The sequence below is a fragment of the Melanaphis sacchari genome, unplaced genomic scaffold (assembly GCF_002803265.2).
Source record: "Melanaphis sacchari strain LSU unplaced genomic scaffold, SCAv2.0 Contig323_pilon_pilon, whole genome shotgun sequence".
Lineage (NCBI taxonomy): Eukaryota > Metazoa > Arthropoda > Insecta > Hemiptera > Aphididae > Melanaphis > Melanaphis sacchari.
The window spans coordinates 127,926-151,033 of NW_020271194.1; the positions used below are offsets into that span (position 1 = coordinate 127,926).

Genomic DNA, 23,108 nt, shown 5'->3' on the forward strand with positions numbered 1-23,108 from the left:
ATTTATTTTTCGTTTCAAAAATAATGTACCTACAATCCGAAACCAAGTTTTTAGTTTCTTACATGGTTTTATAAATAAGAATATACGAAATTATTACTAGTTAACAGATGTCAGATTTATTTTCTATCTGAATTCTTATATACCTGGCTATCGTCTTGATATAACACAATTTTATAATTATGGAAGTTAATACCTACTTAATTCGTGTATGATAGAATTGAAAATTTGAAAAATTAACTCGTCATTATTATTTAGAACATTTTGAAGGTTTATGAAAACCTAACACTAAATTTTAGTTGGATAGAAGTCACGCTGAAATTTAACGTGTTAGGAAAACAAAACTAAGCTATATATATAGATATATGCTGTGCTGCTGACATGATTTATGTAACCACGTTCAAATCTCTTTACATGGGATGGTCACGACCATTTTTTGTTAATTTTTTTTTAATATTGATAAATAGAAACACCTGAATGGTTGTATCGAACGGGTATTCATATTTTTATTGTATATTAATATTATGTACTGTACAAATTGTTCTTAAAATAAAATATAATTGGATTATAATATGTACCTAATGTAAAAAAAAAATGTTGTATTTATTATTTTTTATAGTATTTAATACTGAATGATTGTGTAAAACTTATGTAATATCGATCCTTAAATCAAAATTCTAAGGCAACAAAAAAAGTTATCTATAAAAGACATGCATTCTGTTTAATTTCCGTTTGTAAAAAAATGTATCGATCACTTGGCTCGCTAATATTTAACATTTTAAATTCAAATACGTCAATTTTTAAAATAATATCACCAATTTATAAACTCAATTTTAAATTTAAATTTTGTGAAGTAGGTAGATAGGTACTAGCTGGTTTCATGCATTCTTTTACACTTATTACATTTTTAATAAAAAACAATTCTAACTGTTGCCAATTATCAAATATACCGATCTTAATATTTGTAACTTAATCACCTACTTCAATTCTTTTAATTCGTATTTTATCCAATAAAATATCAAAGAAGTATTTTTTTCTATAAAAACCATTGATGCATAATTATTCAAAATAATAATAAGAAGTACCGTTATAGGTACGAAGTAAAGTTTATGACAGTTTTGAAATAAATGCCAAATTGACTAATACTTTAATATAAAAATCATGTATACTTTATATTAGAAGTGTTAACGATAATAGGTATACATCTATACTTATACACTTTTGAAAGAAAGTAGTGCAATGTTCATGAACGTACCCAGTAGCATTGATTTTAGAATATTCTAAAATTAATGCTAATAGTAAATTCAGACAATAGCTAAAAAGCTATTTAACAACTAATAAAAATATGTATATTATGGTTGAACCATACCAAGAGTATTATTAGTTAATTGAGAAAAAAATGTATCTAAATTTTTTGTTTCTCCAAAATCATTAAAAAAAATCTTGCAAAGAATATCTAGGTATTTGATGACTTGATAAATTTATATTATCTTGTTAACAATTTTCCTGGCAAAAACAACTACTATTGTGGATCTTGCTTAAGAATAGATAAGATAATTAATCTATGGAAATTATAATTTACAAGATATGAAATTAGAATCATAATATAAAATAGAATAATCATTAACAAATAATTTTAGAAACTTTTAGCTAATCCATTGTACTTAGAAGACGTTTCATCACAAATTAAAAATGATGGTACCCTTTGAACAATTTTGGTAAGTTAATAATAAAATAGTTTTTAGCTCTGCAGCTTTATTATATGAACAATTTAAACTAGTAAATTACAAACATTTTAGTTATAGTCATAAAACTAATACCTACCTACTCTCTAACTTTTTGATAATTAAGTGTAATTTAAAATTTAGATTATTAGCTTTGTTTTATACAGATACATTTATGAAAATTATATGGTCAATTAGATTAAAAGTGTATAATAATAATATGCTGTTAACTTTTAACTTCAGTTACTTTACAGGAATTATTACGTAATCAATTAAAATACCTTTATTTGTACAATAAACACATTAATCATTACTCATTACTATTATTTTAATTTACAATAATTAAACCATAACAAAAATTATACTTCTACTATTTTATATTAATATTATGTTCCTAATGTTAAACTTTTTTGTTATTTTATTTTTCAATGAAAAATATTAAACTTACTTATTTGTTACTATAAAAAAATTAACAAATATATTTCTTAAACTTAACTTTGTCGTTCATATATTTTTTAATGCATTTTTAGTTTTACAGATAGTATAAAGCTTTTTTTTCTTACACAAACCTAAGTAAGGTATCTGGTTGAATAATTAGTTTTTGATGTGTAATTAAATTATATCTCAATTATAGGTTTATTAACTCAAAATATACAATTTATGAATTATATAGATTTTAAGTATCCATACATAACTTCATAAAATAACTAAGCATGGTTATGAGTATGATTAAAAATAATAATGTAAACAAAATAAATAACAATTAAGTAAGTTAGATACCTAATAAATTCATCTTCTGGTATAATGACCAATAATGGCACGTTAAATTTAATAATAAATTGATGAAGATAACACGTAATCGAACATTATTATCGATTATTGCTCTATTAATCTAACAAGTATATTTTATATTATACATAAAAACGATTGGTATTTTGAAGTATTAAATATTTTTAGAAAATATGTTTATGATTTTATTTTAATGTTGTATCTTTATATGTTTGTACAATAATTTATAACGATCAATAACGACCAATTAAAATTTTAAAAAATTCAAAATTTATAAAAATATAACCCAGATTTCAATAAAGTATAAAAAAAAATGACCCTAACTTCAAAAAAGTACAAAAAATGCAAAAATATGCAAAATAAAAACTATGTATTTGAACTCGTAGATGATTGTCCCTTTTCAATACAATCAAAAATGTGTGAAGCATTTTTATATATTTCAGGTACACATATGAACTATTATAAAAATTATTATTCCAGAATGCTAGAATGTAAATCTTCAAACAATTAATCCAATAAACTTCTTCAAAGATAACAATAATTAATTTTTGTTAATTTATTCGCAACTGAACACACCTGAGTATATTTGACGTTTAAAAAAAAAAAAAAAATTTAAGACTGAAAAACTGAAATATCAATGTACCTAAGAATTCAAAATACTTCTTCCAGGTATCATACATATTGTAAAATTATTAAAGGCATTCTTAAATACTTATTCAATAACAAAAACAAGAATAGTTTAAATATGATTCTGATCAGATTGCGCATTAAATAATAAGATAAATAATTATGCTATTCACAGTGAAGTCTAAAAAATAAAAACACATAGCAAAATAATAGTTAATAGACTGCCATAAATAAATAACATATTTGGGAAGTGAAAAATTTATTGTGATAAAATAGTTAAATATTCAATATTCACTCATTATTAATACATAGAATAAATATAATATGCACAATCATTAAAATGTAATAGTTGTATATAATACTAAATTTCCTTTGACAATTACCAATACTACAAATCTTAAAATAATATTAACTTAACATTTAAAAAATATGTGAAAGTAAGCTTTATACTTTTGTACTAATGGAATAACAGTAGAAATTGGATTAGAATAATAAAAAAAAATATTTGACAATTGGATTTTTTTAAGTTATATGATACAAAAACAAATAAAAAATTATTTATTTATTTTTACTTGTATTAAACAACATAATGATGTAAATGATATACAATATTATATGAGAAATAAAAGAAAAATTATTTCATTTCGGTGTAGTTTACAGAAATAACTTATTAATAATTCACTACATTACTAATCTTTTTGTGGGAGTACACAAATCATATTTAGGAGATAAAAATCTTTTCCCACAAATTTATATGTTTAATATTAAAAAAAAAAAAAACTACAACTGTTCAAATAATCATCCTCTTCTAATTAACCAAATTTGAGTTAGTACTCAGTTCAGTTTAGATTATTAATTTATTTAAATTAATGTTGCTTATTATCTATAGATAGTATAATAAAGCACTAGGGAATAATTTTAAATTTATTGTATGTAATAATTATAGAAGTTTAAAAAATACTCTTATACTAATTTATATAAAAAGGTCATTGTAAATTTACAATTTAAGAAAAACAAATAAATTAAATTAAGCTTCATCTGGTTTGAACAATAATGCTAATGGCTTGGCTACAATATAATCCTGTAACAAATAAAAATTTATTGTTAATAATTTTAATTTCAACGTTTCAACACAAAATTGATTAAAATATACATGAATAATAATATAATTATAACATAATTGATCAAATAAGATAATGTATTAATAATTAACAATGAAAAACATTTTAATTTTGATGTTATAAAAATTATTTTTATTATTATTATAATTTACACTTATCATATTTTATTGCCTTAGAAATTAGAACACAACACATATAAAGCCATATAAAATACTTAATACAGATAAACTAAAAATTAATGTTAGTCAGTATCAGATTAAAATTACCTACCTGATGTATTGACTTTGTCTAAAAAATAAATTATATAATAATTGTGATGTCACCAAAACTAACTCTATGTTATTAAATATGAATATTTAAATATATTGATTTATTATAAAACTTAAGATAAAAATATTATCTTTGTTTGCATATTGATTTTTAAAAGTATTTGAATATTTTTATGTAAAATGGAAAACCAGATGAATAAAAATCAATGGGAAAACACAGATTAAGTTCTATTCTTTAGATTTAATAATAGATTATCTTACTCCAATGTAATTTTAGTGTCTTCTATAATACTTTAACATAAAAACTCTTGCAAAAGTGTTCTACAATTTTTTTTAAGAGTCAAGTAGTAAAAATATAAGGTACTTCAAAATGTTGGCTCTAATAATTAGAATTAATATATAATATGATATAATACATTTTATTTTATAAAAAATAAATTAATTATTAATAACATATTATATTAATATTTCAATAAATAATACAATACCTGCATAGTGAGGTCACCAGTCATAAAGTTGTGTAGTCTTATGTGACAATCCAAACTTATGCTCATTACATGCATTTGGTCTAAATAAGTTATGCAAGACACTGCTTTTACTGAACCAGTACTTCCTCTGAATGTTTTCACTGGTAATGTTGAATTTCCACGAAAATCATAATGAAATATAGATCCTTTTGATGTTCCTACGATTACTTCACTGCAATTCAAAAAATAATTTATAAATATTTACATGTTTTATTAATAACTATTGACAACTGAACTATAATTTTAAATTTGTAAATCACCACAATAAATGACACGTGTATAAATATGGAGGATGAAATTAGAAATAATATAAAAGTTTAACTAATATCAATCCAAAAATATCTTTGAATGTTTTAATAATTGTTTAGTATAAACCTTAATAGATAATAAGAAAAAAATGATTTGACATCACTATTAAATATTAATTTTATTTCAATATTTATTAACTCAGAAAAATTAACAAAAAGTTATGTAAGAAGTAACAATAGAAATTTTTAAGTTATGCTTAAAATATTTGTATCTTTACTAATCATACTTATTTACTGAAAAATATCTAATTTTAATTCAACAAAAAATAATCTAATTTGTTTTTATATGTTTATAATGTAAGTTTGGTAAATATAATAAATAAATTTGGTTATCAGAAAATTGTTTAACTTTATATATATTTTTTTTTTGAATGAAATAATATTAAATTTAATCTAACCCTACATAATAAAAAAATAAAAAAAGTTATTTTTAATCAACACGCATAACTGTAATAAAGTATGCTAATACTTATTTATATTAAATATTCTATATCATTTAAAATAAATTGCTAATTAAACTAATTTTTATAAAATAATAAGTAGATAAAATAAAAAAAAAAAAATTCAATATAAATATGTATTGAATATTTAAGAAAAGAGTATTTAATAATCACAATAATATTCAAATATTTTAGAAAACTACATTTATGAAATACAAGTAACAATGTTATTAATACGGTATCATCTTAAATATTAAGCCTTAAATACTTAAATTCATGAAATTACATAATCAATTATTAATTTTTTTCTAAAAAAACTAATATTAATATTCCACAAGAAAAAAATGTGTTATTTAAGCTCAAACTACAATAAAGTTATTTTAATTAAATTTTATATAAAATCGAAGGCCTACCACTACACAGTTTAAATACTTTTATACTACACAACATTAAATTTATTTTTATTATATTTATTTTAATTAAATAAAACAAATAACGTTTCAAATTTAAAAAGATTTTTTTTTTTTAAATATTTATAACTTTTATTTAGATGGTTAACTATAATATAAAATTAGACCCTAGGCCCCAAAGCACTAAAGTATAAATATACAACAATGTATATATAAGCTAAAATAGACAAAATCACTTCTAAAAAAACTGGTTTTGCATCTTTTTAAAATTATTATACATCAAACATTATTTATTTATTTAATAATTCTATGGGCCTAAGTCTTAAGAAAATTAATTTAAACATATTGATAAACCAAAGGTAGCATAACAATATTTAAATTAACGTTGAAAAGTACTAAATATTAAAGTTAAAATATTTTCAAATTATAATTAATTGAAACAAAAAATGTTAATACATTAATATAAATAAGAATTGTATTTAATTACACAATATTATTCTAAACTACAATATAATTATAGTAAATAGATCATTTTTTATGATTTTATAATTTTCAAATATTTATATTTAGTAATCATAATATAATTTTATTTATTTGAAAATGTATGGTATTTAAATTGTTTAAATTTTGATAATATTGTTTTTGTTTTTACAATATTTCACACTTCGTTTTAATATTATAACCTTATGAAATTTTAGCTAAGAGGGGCAATACAGTATGAGATATATTATTCAAAATATTAAATTTAGTTTAGTGCTTGTTAGGCAAAAATATATAAATTTAAATTGGTACTCAGTGTTGCAACGATAAATATACACTTACTAATCACTGTAATCTGGCATTGTTTTTAAGCTGACAAAACCAGTGTTTTCTGCTTTACAAGATGCCACTGGTCGTCTTTGACTAGACAATGGATCATGTAAATCAACCTACAATATAAAAATATATTTTAAATTATAATACTACGTTATTATTCATTGTAAATAAATATTAATGCTCTCGGATTTGAATGTAAATTAAGGATCGTTTGATAACATGTTTGTTGTTTGTGTGTAATTAAATTTAAAAAAATCAGTGAATTATATTCACGTGTAACTAATTGGTAAATCATGAATATTTATTTTATGAGCATTTAAAGCAAAATATTAATTAAACATATTAAATCATAATACTATAGTATTTAAATATATATATATGTTAATAATTGCTTTAAAAACAAAAAACTAAAAATATCTGTATCTAATATTCTAAAAATAAATAACTGATTACTAATTACCACTGTGTAAAACCTAGAAACTTTTAGAATATACATTTTTAAACATTTTTACACTTTATATAAATTATAAATTAATAATTACCACTCCATGTTTATGAGAAACTACTACTTTATTGTTGTTATAAAATTGAATATCAGACACATAACAAGGCTGTTTGAGTTGAAGCATATCTGGTTTAGGCTAAAAATAATAAAACAAAATAAATAGGAATCTTTAAAACTATTAACATCAAATTATTCTTAAATATACATTGTTAACAAAATATATACTACAATTATAACAAAAAATAGGTAAATACATTTAAATTATTAAAAAATAAACAAATAAATTAAATTAAGACTTACCCTTTTAGCAGTGAATTCAATCACTTTTGTTTCTAAATCCCATATTTTTAACGGATTTTCATTTCCTCCTGTTGCTAATTTATCTGATGAAAGGTTTTGTCTAACACATGATAAATGTGGTCCAGCAATTAATTTTTCAGAAATAATTGAAGTGGTTTTAATAGGTTTAATAACCACCATTCCATTGTCCACGCCAGCATATAAAATACTATTATACAACATAAACTATTAGCTATGAAATACAAAATATTTATTATAAGTTACTTACTTATTCCTTTTAAGTACACCAACAATATTTCCTGGTTCTCGAATGAGATATTTTTTAGACATTTTCTTATTTTTCAAATCGAATAATAAAATTTTTCTTTTTGAACTTAAAATAGCTTTGTTTTCATCATAATTGCTAAGATGATTTAACTTTAAAGATGCTTCCAATAAATTAGTGTATTTAAACTTGTTTTTTTGAAGCTCAACACCTGTTAAGAAAAAATAATTTTAAAACATATTAGACAACTATTAAGCTACTCTTAGATTACCTATTGTTAGTAAATAAATATACCTATTTAATTTAAGAACTAAGAAACTTATTCATTTTTTTTGGCTAGTTGTTGATGATATAAAATGATTATTTTAATAATTTTAAAAAAATATAAAATTATGTAAATATTGTGTAGAAAATTATTTTCGGAGATAATAATTAAATTGGTAGTAACTTTATTTAGATTAGAATATTTAAAGGACACCTGGGCATGTATACAAGATATAGTATAAATGAGAGTTTGCTGAGTAAAGAATAAAGGAAAATAGTAATATGACATAATACCAAGTCAATTATATTATTCCTCCTGCCTGCATTATGTACCTATTTTAAACATGAGCTATTATTGTTTACTCTTCTTCTATTGAATGAAAAAACATAAATATTGTATCAGTACACATTCACAAAGATTTTATACGGTATGTACATCAATGATATTATAATCCTGCATAAGTAAGCAATTTTATTTTAAAATAGGTACTATACATGTTAAGATTTTCACATTTGTTTTTGCTATAAAATTAAGTTATTTTTGCTATAGACACATATTAAGTTATATGAGATACATTTTTTTTTTTTTTAATCTAGAATTTATACAATCTATATAATAAAAAATGTAAAATAATCCTACTCCAGTGTATATAAACAACAAACCTATTCCAAACTCCGACATAGCCAAATATCTTGGTCTAACCTTCAACAAATGCCTGACATAGGCTAAACATATTCATACAACAAAATTAAAACTAAACCAACGTCTCTACTCACTCAGACCCATCCTCGGCAAATCCTCAAAACTTAAAAACCAAAATTCATACCTATAATCTTCTTAAACCCATCTGGCTGTACAATATACAGCTCTAGGGAACTGCCAGAATTTCAAATACAAAAATACAAGTGTTTCAATCGAAAATCCTCCGACTCATAACTGATGCTCCTCCTTATATCTCAAATTACACTCTTCACACCGACCTTTGCATTTCTAAAGTCACTGAAACAGCAAAGCTGTACTATTCCAAATTAAGAAATCACCTTCATAATCATGTCAACCCACATGTCAAAAGTTTATTATGATAATATTAATCTATAAAATGCTTATCGAGATGATCAACATATTTTTAATTAATAATGTTTATATAGTTAGTTAGTTACCATTAAACTTTTATAATGACTAGGATTATTATATAGTAAAAATTATTAATTATGATTCAATTTAGAATAACTTATACAATATTCATTTCTAAGTCTGAATAATAATGCTCAAGGGTAGTTATATTTTTATAATAATATTATTAACTATTTATATTAATGCATTAACTTAATTAAATAACGTGCACAGTCCTAAACAATAAACATTAAATGTTCTCACACTTCTATGAATTTAGAAACAAAGAAATTAATAAAAATTATTAGTACACTTTTTGGTTACGATCAAAATCTGTGTTACACATATTTCTTAACAAAACAAAATAAAACTCTCAATAATACCTTTTAACATTCCATTGCTGAATCCAATTACCGCATCGTAAGTCCAAGCCATTTTGTTGAACGAATAAATTATTCACCGTCAGTTGTAAATGAAAAAATCAATAAAATATTGTTTTACAGAGCGGCGAGACGAATTTTATGGTATCTTATCAATTATTATTCGTCGCGTATACTAACGTTATCGTAAACCACGTGCTTATAGTTTCTTTGAAACTTCGATAACTCTTTATCCAACGGAGGATTTTATTTTTACCTCCATGAATTCACAATTATTCACAGCTTCCACAAAATAAATTTTGAAAATTATGATTATTATTACTCAATACGCTTTTTATGACAAACTTTATGTTACATTTAAAATCTTTTAAATATTATTTTAATAATTGAACATTTTATAAATTTTTAATTAAATTTATTAATTTTAGGTTAAATTTAGTATGATAATATAATAATAACGCAATACAAATAAAAAAAATATGTTGTAACATATATTTATATTATGTATTAACATATATTTATATGTTACAACTTGTATCTTATAATTCATAATTAATGTAACACTCACTATGTAATACTTAAAAGGCTAATAACCTTAGTTGTTGAAGCCTCTTTTCATTAAAAAAAAAAAAAAAATGCGAAATATTATTATAAAATATAAATAAAAGGTAAATATATATTTGAAATATTTGAATCTAACATTAGTTAGGTAGTTGCAGCTTAACGGATTAGATTAGGTTGAATGAAAATATTTTTATATTACCTATGTAATTTAAAAGTTATTATAAAAAATAACTTGTCAACGGGCAACGGCAAAACAAAACTGTCCTAAGTTAAAATTATAAATAAATATTGTATTTATCAACAAAAAGAAGCCAACGGCACGTAGTGTTCCCAAGCGGTCACCCATCCAAGTACTAACTACGCCCGACGTTGCTTAACTTCAGTGATCGGACGAGAACTGGTGTATTCAACGTGGTATGGTCGTTGGCGATGGATATGAGAAAAACAATAATATTCAAATATAATAAATATTAATAACTAGAACTATGAATTTGTAGGAAAGTGCATTTTTTATTTTTTTGTGATTGTGAAACGTAATTTTTAAGTACATTATTTAAATTATGTAACAACGAATCCTCAATTCATTCATAAAACTTTTATTTTGCATTTTCTTGCATTTTATATTATAATTTTTGGCCATTTTATAATACATTTTTTGCATTTTAATTTTTAAGTGCGTATTTTATTGTATTTTTTTTGACATTTAGTGTATTAAGTTCACATCCTTATTAATAACCAATAGAATAAAAACATAATAATATAAGCTAATTTCTACATACATATATATCAATGATAATGGTAGGTATTTAAAAAAATAAACTGGCACAAAATCTCATGACGCTTACCGATTTATATGATTTTTTAACGTCGGTATAGAACAGACACTGAAATCAATTACTTAGCAATATTCGTCAATAACACTATTAAAGTAAACGCGATATTCAACAATAAACATGAATGTGTAATTTGAGTTGTGATTTCATGATAAAAATATACTTGTTTAAGTTGTCAACGGTCAACCTTTATTTCTACACCAAAATAAACAATAAATATGTACCTAATTAAGTAGGTAGGTAGGCATATATTATAATTATAATTTACACATCACTATTTACCTATAATATGATGATGACATAATATATTATTATGTTAAATATGAAATACCTACCTAATATATTAAATGTGTGAATATGGAACACGTCGAATTGAATTTTTACACGTATTATGTTTTCTTTTATCCGTTAAGGAAATATCACTCGACGGCCGACGGGACCTATTTAGTCATTTCCTTATTTGGAGCTGTCCCGCTCTCTCGCCTCTTCACATTGTCTATGTATTTAATCAGTGCTGTGTGTATGTATTTCATGTATAAAATAATATAAAACCCATATGAAGATGTTTTTAGTATACTAAAACTTCAGGATTCAATTTTTATTTTCACTAACATTTTTCATAAACATTTTACCATAATATTATCTAACAATTATTATTTTATAAATATTTATAAATGTTTAAATATAGCTGGTAGGTATAGGTATTCTAGTACTTAATCTTATATTACCTATTACCTATCAATAATATTTTCTGTATTGTATAATATAGGTATTATTATCAGTGTCCAGTAAATAGTAATAGTAATGTATAAACAGAAGAGGATAAAGGCTAGAACATTTTTTTAAATGTAGGTATTTAACATTTGAGTCCTGCAAGTTTCAATGGATTTTGCCCTGTAGTAGTCTTTATGAAGAATGCACTATTTTAAATGATTATCTATAATCTATAGTTCAACGTTCAACTGGTTTGCGGTCATCCGATAAACTTAATTAAATTAATTTTAAAAAAATGAACTTTTTTTTTGCTCTTTATGAATAAGGGAATTTTTAAGTTGTATAGTAAATGTTTGATATTCATTGTAATCAAAAAATATTATGTCATATGGACGTATTATACATAATATTATATTCCAATAATCAATATAACATTATATCCATGTTATATATTATGTATAAGATATATAATAGATATAAGTAATAAGTGGTATAAGATATACCAAATAATAAAATTATTTTTATAATTATTACAAAAGTCAACATTATAAGTACCTATTGTATCTACTGGCTACTATTTATATAGATACTATAGGTATTTTATAGTAATTGTTATTTTTCGGTTAATGGTATTAGGTGTATTTTCACAAATAATTGTTAACTGACAAATTTTGCGAAACCTAATGGTAAAATAATCATCAAAATAAAATTATGAAAATATTATCATACATCGTAATATTATCCACAATATTCAAAAGTACTAAAAAAAATAGAATAGCCTTTAAAATCAACATTTTAACATCGAATGACATATTAGCTATATAGTATTTGATTTTTTTTTTTTATTTAGTTTTTTGTTTAGTCGAAACAATATTATTTAGGTATAATAGTAAAAGATTCAATATATATAAATTGGTTTAGCACTTAAACATTAAAATATAAGTCTTCAGTATATATTCAATTTTAGATTCATTGAATTTTTTGATAAATAATATTTTAAGGTGGTATTGTTTTTTTTTCACTTAATGTTTGAACCTAAAAACATATAGATAATACATAATAACGCAATGGTAACCTGTAAAATATACTTTATAGCAATGGTTTTCAAACTTTGTTTCATACTTTCACACCATTAAGTCTTTTGGTTATTTTTTATATTTTAAACAACATTTCGTAACATTCAGTTATAAAAATCACTTCTCTATAACCAATAACCATATATCATACAAGGAAATACATTTTATTTTAACTCATTTTTTTTTAAATTAAATTTTTTTTTTTAAATATGGTTTTTATAAATTTTATGTAATTTTTAAATAATATTAAAAAAAAAAAAATACAATTTAAATTGTTATAATTATATATAAGTATTTACCTTTTTGAATGGAAAAATATGTTTAATTTGAACATCGTATATTCGTATTTCTAATGAGTAGTTAATTAGTTACGATTATTTAAAGTTTAGATGAGTATACCTTCATCAATACTAGACAACTTACATAATCATCGTAATAATATAATATATAATAATAATATAATAATATAATATTATAATATAATTATAATATCGTTTGTTTATAAGATCGAGATAAGTGACAATACGTGCGGCGAGGATCAAATCTACATATAACAATTTTCACAATTTTTAAGTTGAATACAAATATTTAGATTTTATGGAAACATTTTTCATTCAAAAGTTGTAGAGAAAAAAATATTCAATTGTAAGCATGAAACCACTTAATTCAAGACTATTTTACTTCTCAATATATCATTGAATATATCATTTTATCTTAATAAATTACATTTTTATTTTAAATTATTTTATGTCGTGTTCGTAAAATTAAGAAAAAAATATTAATTCCTGGTAATTTCCATAATAAATTTATGGTCTGGATATTTCCATCGGACCCATAATAAAAAAGTTTTATAATATATTGTGATAATAGGTCATATTAAATCGCGAATCCGAATGCCCGGCTAATTTTTCAAAAATATGTGACCTACCAAAAAAATCTGACACCGATTTATAATATGATCACGACTAATAGAATTTTGAGATCGACAAAATACCCAAATTCGTAATAGTATAGTTAGTTAAAAATTCGACAACGCTAATTGATTGAGCAGTTTTCCGTTTGGTACTGTTATATGAATATCTCTTTAAGTATAGTATGCTCGTATAGTTATGCATTATAATAATGTCGTTTCGCATAAGCTGCATTGTGTATGATATTTCATTATTAGGATAAAGGGCCGTTGGATCGATATATTTGGCCTTATTGGTTACTTTGTCGGGAGTATTGAAATTAGGTTAAAATGTAAATGACATTTTATTTTCCGAATATTTTTTATCATGTTTCAATGCCATTATAGGGTGTGGCCTGTAGCTTGTATACATGCACCTATGAACTATGTAATTTATTGATGTACGTCACTATTAAAGTCTGTTGAGTCTAAACTTCAAAACAATTAAAAAATAAAAGTACGCAGTTACCGCCAATTCCTCTGAGATAATCACGTATACGTTTTGGAACCACTGAATCTCGACCGTTATCGATTACCCTGTTGCCTGTTTCCATTAATTTGTCGGTCTGTTATTAATGATAAGCGGACCACTCATTTTTTGGGATTAGTCTGCTCAGTGCTCATTACTCGAGTATGTGATAAGTGCACCGTTGTTTCTCGTTCAAATATTAAAATTTTTTTTTTTTTATTTTCAACGTAAATGTTTTTTTTTCTACTTCTCTTGACGATTTTGAATAATTGAAGCATTTGGTGTAAATTATTTTGAACATTTTCTACAACAGTACAATTTTTACTGTTTCATCGCTGTTTCGCAACCATCAAATGATATTGTTTTGTGAATTGACTTTCGGCTGACTTAACTAATGGTAAGGGTGCTAATATGGTCATTGGTGATTCTCATGCGCACAATCTTATGAAAAAAGACGTCATAAGCAATCAGCATACACTTAGTTGATATTTAATATGTTTCTATAACTGTGTTGTCTATTTTATGTCGTAAAATGTCTTGTAAATTTTCAGTCCTATTAATATGATTTGAAAATTGCAATATATTTTAAATATAGTTTTATAGTATACAACTTATAATGTAAGTATCAAATATAATAATTACATTTTGTAGACAATGTCATTTCTAGACGATAGGTACTTGTACATTTCTTATTTTGAATTCTGTGAATATTCACTAAATATTAAAAAAATCAATAGTGAGCTAAAATGAAAATTATTACATTCAATTTTAGTAAATTATTAAATTAATCAATTTTTCATGTAATCCAAAATAAGGATTAGAAAAAAACTAAATACATTATTTATTTATTCTAGGAAAATCAAATTAAAATAAAACCCACAACTAGTGCTCTAATAGCTGCTAGAAAAAAGGAATTTCTGGAAACAAATAATATGAAAGATCGGCAAATGTATGACCATGTGCAAGATGATTTTAAAAATGTAAGTTGTTCTAGTACTTTTAAGTTACAAAGTATAATTATTACTAGTGCTCAGAAATTGTAGGAATTGCATATTGTTCTATATGCACTCAATTTAAAGCTAAAATAAATATTTAAATAATTTTTTTTTTTTAATTTGCATACAATTTACATAAGCTTAAGACATGATACAATATTAGTTTATAGCAAAATTAATGTTAAAAATTTGATAAATATTGTACAATACTGTACAGAACTTTTACCAGTAATAAATTAGTATGAGAGAGTGAGAGACATTAAATTAGTTTTTATATAAACAAATTTATTTATTTACGCTTTTAAGGAGTCAATCAGTGTAAAATTTTATTGGTTTTATCATCATATAAATCAATGATAATATGTGTATACATAAATATTTTAAATAGGTAAGCTATACTAGATAAGTAACAAATTATACCTTTCACTGCTCTCATGTTTTTGGTCCATGATCAGATCAAACATAGCTAAAAATATGAGCTAAAAAAGGCTCCTACAACTCTCGAGCTCTAATTATGACATATTTATAATTATATAATTTATATTAACTATATTAACTTAAATTCATGTATGCAATTATGTCATTTGTTACTTCATTGTAAAAGTCGTTAAGCATTAATTCATAAAATAAATAAATATACCTATATTCAAGTTTATATCTTGGGGAAAGGGTAACAAAACAGTAATAGGTTATTTTGATATTTAATAATGTAGCTTTTAAAGTAAACAATTAAATTATAGTATTGTTTTAACTGATTCCACTAAGTTAATAAAAAATAGCATTAAATCAGTTTGGTATAAATAGTAAAATAATTACAATGTTTTGTTAAATATTTTAATTACACAAATTGGTTACAGAATAAATATTTAAATCAATGATTTTAATTTAAAAAAATCAATTGTTTTAATTAAAATAACTATAATATCTCATATAAACTATACTAGTAATTGAAGATTTTTTTTAAATGTTAAAATCACAACAACAAAAATTATTTTTTTGAATATAATGATAATAATTTAAAATTTACTATTAAAATATAGTTTTAAAAAATGTTGAAAGAATTCAAGAAATTTGTTTTATTTATATTAAGATATTTTTTTCTTAAACTGTGTTCAGTATTAATGTTATTTATACTAACAATTTGTTTTAGAGAAATTTAAAAGAATATTCATTATTACTATAAAATGTTATTCTCACAGATCATTATCACATAAATTATTCTAATAAAAAGTTTATAAATAGTATTTTATAATTTTTTTAAAACACTATTTCTAAATAATTAAATTGTTTATTACGAATATATATATATATGTATAAACAAGTTTTACTAAGTAATTATTTAATTATTATTATCTATATAACTATATTTAGTTACAACAAATATAATAAATTAAAATAAGTACTTAGATACTTAAGGTATTATAAACTATTTTCTTTCTACAGGCTAGAAGTTTTATTGACAAATCAATTAAAAGTACTGGAATTATCTATGATGATCAGTTTTCTAATCATTTGTGTGCTTGGGATATTAATTATCCAGAAAATCCTCAACGATATGAATCAATCATTAAAAGGTAAGCTCAATATTAAAATATTTTTAAAAACCATTATTTATGTTATATTTTAAAATTTCAACAGATGTAATGAGTTAGGATTAATTGAAAGATGTATAAAAATACAATGCCGGAATGCCACCAATGATGAGTTATTAATGAAACATTCACAAAACATAATAGACATATTAAAATCTACTGATAACATACAATCAGTTGATCTTTTACAAACATTGTCTTCTAAATTTGATGCAATTTACTTTCACCCAGTAAGTAAACTTAAATACTAGTGGATATTAAAAAGAACAAAATTTATTTTATTAACTATTGTTTATAAACAATATAATGTTCTGTGATTATCTATTTCATAGAACAATAAATATTGTAAATAATTATACAAAAAATTTGAATTTGTATTCATATTTTAGTCAACATATAAGCAGTCTTTGTTAGCTACAGGTAGTTCAATAGAACTTGTTAAAGCGATTTGTGAAAATAAAATACAAAACGGAATGGCTTTTATCAGGTAAGAATTATTATATATTTATTCTTTACAAGTTGCTAGAAGTCAGATTTATTTTTTAAGACCTCCTGGACATCATGCTATGAAATCAGAATTTTGTGGCTATTGTTTTTTTAATAATATAGCTATAGCTGCAGAATATGTTCTTCGACACTATTCGGTTTCCAAAATTTTAATTGTTGACTGGGATGTTCATCATGGACAAGCTACACAACAAATGTTTTATGATGATCCTAGGTAAGATTTAAATTTATTATTTTTAATTTTATTATTATTACAATGTTTTAATTTTTGTAGAGTATTGTATTTTTCTATTCATCGTTATGAAAATGGACAATTTTGGCCTAATTTGCGTGAAAGTGATTGGGACTATACTGGTAATGGTGACGGCCAAGGTTTCAACATAAATGTACCACTTAATGCTACTGGCATGAGAGACACTGATTACCTTGCTATTTTTCATCAAATTTTATTACCAGTTGCTTCAGAAGTAAGATATTGATATGTTTTATTTTTCTTAATTACAATATTGCTCATTTTAGTTTCAACCGGATCTTATATTAATATCATCTGGTTATGATGCTGCTCTGGGATGTCCTGAGGTAAATATATTATGCTCTACATTAAACATTTTTAAATGTATAAATGTCTGTATTTAGGGAGAAATGGAAGTTACACCTGCGTGTTATGCCCATTTAATTCATTCTCTTATGGGTTTTGCGTGTGGTAGAGTTGCTGTCTTACTGGAGGTATATTTTAATCTTGCTTCAAGCAATTAAAAATGATATGTACTAACTTAGATATTTTAAGGGAGGATATTGTTTGAAATCATTAGCTGAAGGAGCAGCATTAACTTTAAAATCATTACTCGGAGATCCGTGTCCATCACTTGATATGACTAGCAATCCTTCTAATAGGTAAAATTTATAAATATTTTGTTAGTAGACAACATCGAAAAAAATAAACAATAATTATTTATTATCATTATTATTATTTTTATTTTAGCATTGTGCAAACAATACAGAATGTAATTTTTGCACATCAAAAGTATTGGAAATGTTTTCAAGTTGACTTTTTATTAAGTCAATCGTTCAGGGCAGTATCTATGTATTCATACGATGAGGAACCCTTGAGTGTATTTCCAACTTTTGACTGTTATCCTGCTCAAGATATTTCAAAAATAGATGAATTTTCTGTTCTTCAACATTTAATATCTGGTGAGAATATTTTTTAGTGTGTATTTATTATTTTCATTCAATATTTATAATTTATATTTATAGAGACCCAATTATTAAACATAAATAATAAAGTTTGTGTTTCGTTTGATCTGATCATGGACCAAAAACATGAGAGCAGCGAAAGGTATAATTTGTTACTTATCTAGTATTGCTTACCTATTTAAAATATTTATGTATACACATATTATTATTGATTTATATGATGATAAAACCAATAAAATTTTACACTGATTGACTCCTTAAAAGCGTAAATAAATAAATTTGTTTATATAAAAACTAATTTAATGTCTCTCACTCTCTCATACTAATTTATTACTGGTAAAAGTTCTGTACAGTATTGTACAATATTTATCAAATTTTTAACATTAATTTTGCTATAAACTAATATTGTATCATGTCTTAAGCTTATGTAAATTGTATGCAAATTAAAAAAAAAATTATTTAAATATTTATAAACTTAATTTCGTATTGTTTGTGATTAATTATTTTATTGTTTTAGTGGACATCCAGAATGCCCAGGTAGAATAAGTGCAATTTTAAATATGTTCAATGAGTTTCAATTGACACACCGGCTTTTAATTTTACCGGTATGAACATGTTTGTTATTAAATACTTGTAATTATTGAAAGTCATCATTTTATTTAAAAAATGCTATTTTAATTGTTTTAGTCAAGAGAAGCAGATGAAAGTGAATTACTCCTTGCTCATTCTAAAGAGCATATAGATGAAATGTCAAATTTATATAAATTGTCACCATCAGAATTAATTGAAAAGGAAAAATGTTATGATTCTGTGTATTTAACTGCAGATACATTTAAAGTCTCAACACTAGCTTCTGGGTGTTTGTTGCAAGTATTATCATAAATCAATTAATATTACTAAAAGATTAGTTGTATTAATAATGAAACAATTAACCATACCTATTTATTTTACTTTTAGGTTGTTGATTCTGTAATAAATAATGAAAGTGCATCAGGTGTGGCTGTAATTCGTCCTCCTGGACATCATGCAGAACTTGATATAGCCTGTGGTTTCTGTATCTTTAATTCTGTTGCTATTGCTGCAAGCTATGCTTTAAATAAGTATGGTCTCAAAAGGTATGTCAAAAAACATGATGTTACGTATTAGAAATATTATTTACTTATCACCAATTGGGATAACCATTTATTTAGAATTATGATTCTGGACTGGGACATACATTTTGGCAATGGCACAATGAGAGCATTTAGTTCTGATCCAAGAGTTTTGTATATATCAATACATCGTTACCAGAATGCAAAATTTTTTCCATGCTCTGAAGAAGGCTCACATAAGGTGACAGGTTCAGGGAATGGAGAAGGATATACCGTTAATATACCCTGGAATAAAGTAAGTCTAATTTTAATTGAAAAATAACTTAGTTAGGCTGTGTAAATAAATTAAATTGTTATTTTGATAAAAAATATTTGATCATTTATTTATTTTCTGTTGTTTAGAATGGTATGGGTGATGCTGAATACATTTCAGTTATGCAAAATATAATTTTACCAATAGCCTATGAATTTTGCCCTGAACTTGTCTTAGTGTCAGCTGGATTTGATGCTGCAATAGGAGATCCACTTGGAGGTTAAATTATATTTTTATTGTTAAATATTATATAAGTATTATTAAACATACATATATTTACATATTAATACACACAAATTATATATGTTGAGTAAACATTTTTAAAAGTGATTAATATTCAATTCACTTCAGTATGATTTAATTATTAACTTTTTTTTTCATAAATTGTTAATCACTTATGGATCTTTAATTCATCAATATAGTCTCTTCAAGTTGGAATCAGACATACTCTTTTTAGTGGTGTGATCAAAGAGATTTTATTCAAATTTCTAATCTCAAATATATTTATATACTACTTCAAAATAACTTGTAAATGGTATCTGTCAGTACTATTGTTGATCGATAGTGTAATTATAAGGTCACAAATAAAAAATATATATTAAAATATTTAAAAATCTGTTATTTTTATGGTTTTTAAACTTATATTTTTAACATCAAATGCTATGACACAACAAATTCTTTTTTATTATTATTTATAAATTAAGTATTTCAACTTTGATCGTAGCTAGATGATAGATTTTTTTATTGTGTTTAACTGTTTTTACAAACACTTTTTGAGTATATGGTATCTTCTATATAATTTGAATTAAATTGATAGTAATGGTTTTAACTTACTAGTTATAAATAATAACCTGAATTCTTTAAATTGAAAAAAAAAAGTTTCATATTAATACAATATCCAGTATTTGTGTCTTTGTTTTCCTCCTATTAACATTAATTCAAATTTAATAATAAAATTGTCAAAATATAAAAATTAAATTTTTACATAATCACTTGTATTTAAACCTAAATAAATAATTATTCACATTTTAAAATTTTTCATTTGAATATTTTTTTGTAGGTTGTAAGGTGACACCTGAATGTTATGGACATCTCACACATTTTCTATCATCTTTGGCAAATGGTAAAGTCATACTCGCCTTAGAAGGAGGTTACAATATAGATGCGGTTTCATATTGTATGACCATGTGCACAAAAGCTTTACTTGGAGACCCTCTTCCACCTTTAGACCTAGAATTTCCTATTTGTAAAAACGCCCAGAAAACAATAAAAAGAGTAGTTAATGTACAAAAAAATTATTGGTCATGTTTTAAATTTTTCAATTATGAAAGAACAAGTAAACACTCACTTAGTATTAATGATTAAATGTCTCCAATAGTTATTGTTATATTGTTGATAAATTTAGTTTTAATACTTTAGATGATATTTGTTAATTAAGTGTCATGGTTTTTAAGTATTTATATGTATTGTTTATGTATATTTTTTACTAGTATTGTATTTTTTCTCACTTTCGTTATTTAATTTTCGATATGCTTACTGATTTCACTATTTAATAAAACCTAAGTTTTAATTATTATTATCATACATTTATAAGCGACTATTTAATACTGTGACATCAAAAATTATTCACTTATAATATAGTTTAACTATAAAAACATTTTGAAAAATAAGGAAAAACTTTGATCTTGTCTTACAAATATAAAAAAACATACTGAAATAAATATTTGATCATTTATAAAAGATGCTACCAAATTTATTAAATTACTATCGTTTTGTAATTCAATGGGTAAATTAATATTAATATTTATTTAGTATCTTTTAAAATAATATTCTCTATCCATACTTATTCATATTATTGATGATTATTACTAATGAATTCCACCATCAGTTATGATCTATTTTTATCTCGAAGTCAAAAGCTAATTATTTTTAAATATAAATATTTTATATTTTTTAGTAATGTTAATGAATTGTAATAGTTTCTAGATAATAATAAAATATTTTTTACCATATTTGATGCTTGTTGCATATTTTTGAATATTTTGACCCAAAATCAATATTTTATATATGTTAAAGTAGTAATTAATTTAAAGACTGTTTTCCAAATCTAATAATGATATAAAATAATATTTTAATGAGTAAAAAATTCCAATAATACATTGTTAGTCATTAATAATTGTAAACATACTATACTATAACTAATATCAATTTGCTCATTTCTAATAGGAAATAAACTTAAATTTATACTTATTTGTAATCTTTCAATTTTTTTTAAAATGATTAATTATTTTCCATTAAGTACTCAATTAAAATGTTTAATTAATTTTATAACAAATATATATTGTTATATTTAATTATGTACATTTTTATTTACTCTTATCTATTTTTTTTAAACATACTTCATATATACATAATGGGTGTTTCCATAATTTTTACTTTATATACAATACTTTTTAGTACCTAAAAATTCATACTAACTATTTATGAAATACATCTTTTAAAACAATATAATTAATAGTATACTATACAATATTTAGTATACATTTTCTTTTATGTAATTTTTTATAAACTACAGAAAATAAGTATTTATTTTTATTTATTTTTTTTTTTTTGATCAACATTATTAATATTATGCCATCAAAAATAATTAATATATACATATTATATGATTTGATTTTCATACTTAATAATTAGTTCCTCTGTAAAATATGTTACGTAGCACAAAATAGGTAAAATTAAGAGAAATTTTTTTCAAAATATTTTTCTTACTTTATTAAAATTGTACAAATGTTCTTATAGATATTACAGTATTTTTATTTTAAAGATAGATTAAACACAAATGTAAATTATCTGATTTTTAATTTTTACTCATAATTTTTATATAACTCAATACATGCAGTATTATTAAATATGCTATAATTATTAATTACATACTATAAAAAAAATTTCTTC

General features: G+C 22.8%; 2 protein-coding genes and 1 non-coding gene across 3 annotated transcripts; 1 reads left to right on the forward strand and 2 right to left on the reverse strand.

Moving 5' to 3' along the window:
- Positions 1-4,137: 4,137 nt before the first annotated feature.
- On the reverse strand, positions 4,138-10,022 carry LOC112596493 (WD repeat-containing protein 74-like). Its single transcript, XM_025342206.1, has 7 exons — positions 9,860-10,022; positions 8,102-8,309; positions 7,834-8,041; positions 7,571-7,669; positions 7,035-7,141; positions 5,016-5,226; positions 4,138-4,218 (listed from the first exon to the last, which is right to left on the reverse strand). The coding sequence occupies exons 1-7, from the start codon at positions 9,909-9,911 to the stop codon at positions 4,165-4,167; spliced, it is 939 nt and encodes a 312-aa protein (XP_025197991.1). The 5' UTR covers positions 9,912-10,022; the 3' UTR covers positions 4,138-4,164.
- A 707-nt stretch (positions 10,023-10,729) lies between these two features.
- LOC112596501 lies at positions 10,730-10,848 on the reverse strand. The gene has a single exon (XR_003114778.1). It is a non-coding gene; the product is annotated as a 5S ribosomal RNA (ribosomal RNA).
- A 3,635-nt stretch (positions 10,849-14,483) lies between these two features.
- On the forward strand, positions 14,484-21,570 carry LOC112596479 (histone deacetylase 6). The gene is made up of 18 exons (XM_025342179.1): positions 14,484-14,858; positions 15,316-15,441; positions 16,900-17,030; positions 17,095-17,278; positions 17,438-17,535; positions 17,596-17,769; positions 17,830-18,022; positions 18,075-18,134; positions 18,192-18,281; positions 18,343-18,449; positions 18,538-18,749; positions 18,813-18,894; positions 19,270-19,357; positions 19,440-19,622; positions 19,710-19,867; positions 19,943-20,138; positions 20,246-20,375; positions 21,217-21,570. The coding sequence occupies exons 1-18, from the start codon at positions 14,856-14,858 to the stop codon at positions 21,519-21,521; spliced, it is 2,520 nt and encodes an 839-aa protein (XP_025197964.1). The 5' UTR covers positions 14,484-14,855; the 3' UTR covers positions 21,522-21,570.
- The last annotated feature ends 1,538 nt before the right edge of the window (positions 21,571-23,108 follow it).